General features: G+C 36.7%; 1 protein-coding gene across 1 annotated transcript in view; it reads left to right on the forward strand.

The window, feature by feature from the left end:
• The window catches only part of RADX (RPA1 related single stranded DNA binding protein, X-linked), an 804,920-nt gene that overhangs the window by 124,275 nt on the left and 674,645 nt on the right, over positions 1-6,000 (forward strand). Inside the window, exon 3 of the mRNA XM_044057246.1 lies at positions 5,832-6,000. This exon is cut by the window's right edge and continues 24 nt beyond it. Coding sequence (XP_043913181.1) covers positions 5,832-6,000 — 169 coding nt within the window. The remainder of the gene's footprint in view (positions 1-5,831) is intronic.

The following is a 6,000-nucleotide window of genomic DNA, read 5'->3' on the forward strand; positions in this document are numbered from 1 at the left end:
GTTTTTGTCTTGGAAGACTGCTATTTTGTTGGCCATTACGTCTGCTAGAAGGGTATCTGAATTACAGGCTCTAATGGCAGTTGAACCCTTCCTGATATTTCATAAGGATAGGGTATCCCTGCGTACTAACCCTACTTTTATGCCTAAAGTTGTTTCAAATGTGGCTTTAAACCAGTCTATTCATTTGCCTACATTTTATGCTGATCCCCAAAATAAAGGGGAAAAAATTTTGCACTCTTTGGATATTCACAGGCAGTTACATTACTATTTGAGCAGAACTAAAGGGTTCAGGCAGTCTCAACAGTTATTCATTTCTTTTGCTTTGGGTTCACAAGGAAAACCTGTTTCAAAACAAACTATTTCTAAGTGGATTGGCCATTGTATTGCTTTTTGTTATTCTCATCATGGTAAGGAGGTTCCGGCTGGAATCAGACCTCATTCCACTAGAGCGACTGCCACTTCTACTGCTTTTTTAAGGGGAGTAGCTACTAAGGATATTTTGGAGGCAGCTACTTGGAGTTCAGTGCACACTTTTTCTAAACATTACCATCTCCCTCTTTATTCCAAATCTAGGGCTGGGTTTGCCATTGCAGTTTTACAGGGCATGTTAACAGCTCCTAATGCTATCTGATTTTACCAACCTCCCTTTACCTTTGCTTTGGGATTCTACCCACAGGTTATGACTGCAGCAATGTGAGATGAAGAACATAGTACAGTTTTGTACCTACCATAAATGTAGATGTTCGAAGATCCACATTGCTGCAGTCCAATTTTCCCTCCCTCCTTCCCCTCTGTAGTTTGGGGTGACTGTGTGGTTTGTGGTGTACCAGTTGTTGTTATTTTGGTGATTGGGTATTTTTCTATTTTTGGCTATGGCCTTTTCTTTTTAAGGCCTTCTGACATCTGGGGCAAGAAAGACTGAGGATATGGCGTCGGTCATGCGCTTTAGTACCACGGCGTACTGACGTCAGATCTGAGCGACCATGACCGACGCCAGCCTAACACTTTGGTATTCGGGCCGACCGAGGACAGCGGACTACCCACAGGTTATGACTGCAGCAATGTGGATCTTCGAACATCTACATTTATGGTAGGTACAAAACTGTACTTTTTTGTGGTTGAATTTATTATGTTATAAAATATGCCTTTTTATCATTTCACTGTGGCAAACCCTGTAATAACCTAGACTGTGTATATAAATCTGTAGTGGTTCCCTGTCCTTCTTGATCTATAATTTGGACTTGTTTTGTATTTTTTAACTCTTCCTTAAGCTGGGATATCAAGACAGTATTTTGTAGGTTAGTCTGTCTTAATTCATGTAGTCCTTCTTTATTTTCCTTCAAACGTTGTTTAAGGTCTGTCATTTTTGCCTGTAATTGTTTAAGGGATGTATGATACCTGATATTAGATTCCTCTGTTGACTGCAGGGCTCCTGTGCACTGTTAACAGAGGTCTTGGATGCCATTCCTGAACTTTTTAAACTCATCTTGTTTGTCTTTTAAGAATTTATTAAATTCTTCTGCCAATTTATCAAAAGCCTTGTTTCTGTCCTCATCTGTATGTGTAGTCGTGGCATCATTCCACGCTTGTACATATTTTTAAAGGGTGTCACAAGATCTACAGGGGATTCTGTCAGTAATAGATGTGACTGTTGTAATTCAAAATGAATGTACTAACAGGACATAACTTCTTTATATCTGGACATAATGAAAAACACTTTACCCTTAGTTAATTCTTTTATCATGAAAAGGTCTGTTTTCACAGTCTATTGCTTTAGCAATATCATGCAATACTTTTTTATGGCATGGCACACAAAATGCAGTTTCTTTTGAATCACACAATAAACATTTACTATGATATACTTCATTTTTTGTTGCAAATACCAATCAAATGTTACAATCCAATTACATAATGCCTGTATGTCAACTTGCCCTAATAAGGTTTTACATTTACTAATGTGCTGTGTATACCAACATTGCAATTTACTCCATATCTTATCTGGTTGTTCTGCTACATTAAGAGTAAAGCTTGGCTTACACTTGCTTGAATAGCATCCATACTAAAAATGTGACAGAAAAAGGTCTTGCCTGTTAGCAAGAAAACAGGTGATCAGGCTGTTGTTGCAGATGGCTGGAAATTTTTCAGAGTCACTCGAGAAGCTGGTGAAACACAGCAGGTAGCGAACTGCTGTGAAAAGTAGATGCCCACCTTTTCTTGGAGAATTTATGGCACTGTGACTTTCCTGGACTGCAGGCTCAATCTGGATTCAGACATCTGAGAATCTTTACTGCTGCAAGCTGCATAAACTGGAGTACTTCTGTTTAAGATTTACACATATGCACAAATGTTAGTTACTGTAATTTGACTGAAGTGGTAACCCTCTGCAGACCTTACCACTTCCTCTGTATTCGAATGCAGGCTAGCTCGTCATTGAAGAATTAACAATCACGGTGCTGCTTAATGTGCTGGAACTGAATTCTTCTTAAGACAGTAAGGTCTTGCTGGCTGGATTCTGCTGAAAACAAAGTCTAGCTATAATTGCATTCACAGTCTGTTGCCCACAGAAACTTGCAGAATGTACACTGATGCAGCATCAAACTCCGTCATAAAAGCAATAACCTATAAATGACTTTTTATAACAAATCACACAAACTACTGTTACAGCTTCAGGTACTGTGCTACTTTACTTCTCAAACAGCATGGATAATGTGAGAGATACAAATGAGTGTTCCTACGCAAAGATCTCTAACAGTGTTATCTGCTATAGTTTATTTATAGTGGTTTTATACCCTGTTTTTCTCCTTGGTATTCTATTTTGGTCTTTGTTTAAAATCATCTGTTTGCTGGTGTTTGCAGAAAAATATGTTTTCATCCTGTAGAGAAATAATACTGGTATTGTCTTTTTAGGAAACATCTTGTGCAAATGCTGACTTGATGAAAGCATATCCACGCAAACTTCCTTGCTTAACAGTCATATTATAAAACATGTACATATTGTTTTCCTGTTGTCCATTATTTAAAGAAGCTGTACACATCCTGTTTTTTTTTTACATTTTTGCTCTTACTGACAATGTGAAATGCATACATCCTGTTTTTAAGTCTGTAAGAAGTCAGCTTTTTTGCTGACAGGGTGAAATGCATACATTCTTGCTGATTCTGTATGAGACATGTCCATTAAGCAAACTCCTTATTTTTCAAGCCATAGTCATGTAGTATGGATGCTAATCACATATTGCTAAACTCAATTTCTACATTTAAGCAAGCTTTATTTTGTACCTTATTTATGTTACATATTTGTAGCAGAATTACTTTCAACCTTAATACCTTGTTGAGCATACTCTAAGAACTATTACCTATATTTAAGTAATTGTACTAATTTCGTAAAAGCTGTGCGACCTGCTGGTTAACAAAAAGGTGCTATCTAATACAAAACATTAAGACACAGTGTTGTCACTGATACTTGCCATCTAGCACAAATGTTTTGTAGATTAATATTGTTTTGAAATATTGTATAAATATTGTGAATAATTTGCATAGATTAGACAATATCACAAACCAACAGTGTGCTATTCCTCTCTTGTCATACATCACTGGAAAGTTGTTGAACAGGCAAACAGTTCTCTAACTGATATTGTATATCTGTCTTGTACACTTACAGAGATATAGCCATTTTTTTGGCAAGTACACTGTTACTTTTTGGTAAACAAAATACTTTTTTTCTTTCATAAATTTGCAATATAAAATCAGCATCTGAAGACAGATATTTGATAGTAACTCCAATGTATAGACCATTGTTTACCAAAACAATAGCATATTTTAAATTTTTTTTAACGCGCATCATTTCTTAGATATTATGAATCTAATGAAGTGTGTTTTCAGTAGAAGAGTTTGGAGAAAAACTTTCAGGCAGCAAATAGTTTCCTGGCTTAGAATTCCTCAGGAAGCATAGCTATTAATTAGCTTCCTGCTGTTTAACATTAAAGGAGTTATTGTAAAAACACACTTTAGTTAGCCAAAAGTGAAAAGGTACCAGAAACAAATAAAACAGTTATAATAAGTAATTGCAAGGAGATTCTAAAGCAGGCAAGCCAGCAATGAGGCATACACTCTTCAAAGACGCTAGACCAAGGAAAAGCAAATACACTTTACAGTGATGAAATGCAGAAAAATGCAATAAATTTGAAAATATAGCACCAATCTTAGAAGCAACTTAGAAAAGTGCAGCATTTCAATTTAAAGTACTTATCTTAGCCTGAGTGGCACGAGATGTAAGCCAAACACCCTGAGAATGCCAAGCATTTGAGTTATGTGGAACTAAGCCAAGAGCCACGTATATGCACTAAATTTATGTACTGAAAGAAAAGTGACTAAACAAGCTAAAAGCCAATGAAACTCGCCTCCCTTTGTGTCTTCCAACAGGCTACCTTTCCACTGCCACTAGAACTGTGGTCCTAGTCTTCCAAATGTAAAAGCATGCTTCACTTAGCCAAAAGTGAAAAGCTCCCAGGAACAAATCAAACATATGGCTACAACAAGTAATTGCAAGGTGATTATAAGCCAGACATGCCAGCAATGAGAAAAACACATTTAAATGTGATTTCAAAGCACACTTCAGCTGGGGGGAGCCTTCCCAATTTAATATGTTGGTGCCCAGTAAAATGAGCAGAGGAGATGAGACTAGGAGGAGCTTCCAGGGCAGATATATAGTAGAGATGGGCTAGCTCAAAAACTTCCAAGTTTGAAAACACAACAGGGAAAGACTGTGGGAGAAAAAAAAATCACTTAAATGGTAAGATAAGTGCAGTATTTTAAATGCAATTCCCTTTATGCAAATGGGAGTCCAAATGCTTTGTTTGGTATTAGCTTGAGGAGAACTTTCTAGCTTTCAAGAGCCCAAAGGAAAAGATGGCTGACTGCTTGTGTAATGTAAAATACCAGGATGCTGGAAGTATCTTAAAGCTGTAGCCAGTAGTGCACATTTCCAAGAACTGCAGAAAGTTCCCACTCCCACTGGATTCAGTTACCACAAGCTGTAGTTACAATTCACATCGCTGTCCAAATCTGTCTTTTTGCTTTAAGTTTGAAAAGTGATTAAAATACAGAATTAGATGAGCAATGCTGATAATCCACTTAAGAGCTCAGAAAGAAAGCTATGGATAGTGTAAAACCTAAACCAATTTATAGTTGTTGCTTCAGATTCAGAAGTGAGACATCATAAATGCAGAAAAATGAGATCCTACTCAGAACTCATTTAAGTACCTATGCACAGAACAGAAACAACTTGAAAAGCTCTGCAACCTATAATGTACTGAAGACTATAAAAAATAGTTAATTTACCAGCTTTAACTTCAGATCCAGAACAAATCTAAAACAGCAACCACATAAAACTGACTTAAATAGTAAGATGTAAATGTACTTCCCTGGATGCAAAATTGAGTACAAATACATTGTTTTGTATTAGTTTAAAGAGAGCTTTCCAGCTTCTAAGAGTCCAAAGGCAGCATTTATTTGTATTTGAAAGGTAGTGATTTGTTGCAATTCATATACAGGATTATAAAGTCATATGGAAAAAAAATCATATTTTAAGGCACTGTTTTACCGAGGTAAGTAACCACTATCTGGGGTGTAATAAACTACAGTGGAGTAGTGGATGTGAATTAAGCTACTAATGCTGTTCTTTATGTTTTTAATTGGTATCAGATGCAGGGTGTTGTGTGTGATGAAATCAGTGGTCTAATAACAAAAACTGATATGTTTTTTCTTGATTTTCTGTGTCTTGCATGTTGATAGTTTTGCTATATGAATGGTAATACTGTGTGTTTATTTTCTAGGTGTACTTTGAAGTAGCAGACTGCTCAGGCATGATGTCCATGGTTATGTGGAATGACCTTTGTTTGGAATGGTATAACAGCATATATGTTGGCAGTGTGCTTTTCATTCAGCAGTATACAGTGAAACCCAGTTACCAGCACAGAACATGGCCAACTCCAGGAGATCCAC

Source organism: Protopterus annectens, chromosome 15.part0, assembly GCF_019279795.1.
Source record: "Protopterus annectens isolate FY-2018-M chromosome 15.part0, PAN1.0, whole genome shotgun sequence".
Lineage (NCBI taxonomy): Eukaryota > Metazoa > Chordata > Ceratodontiformes > Protopteridae > Protopterus > Protopterus annectens.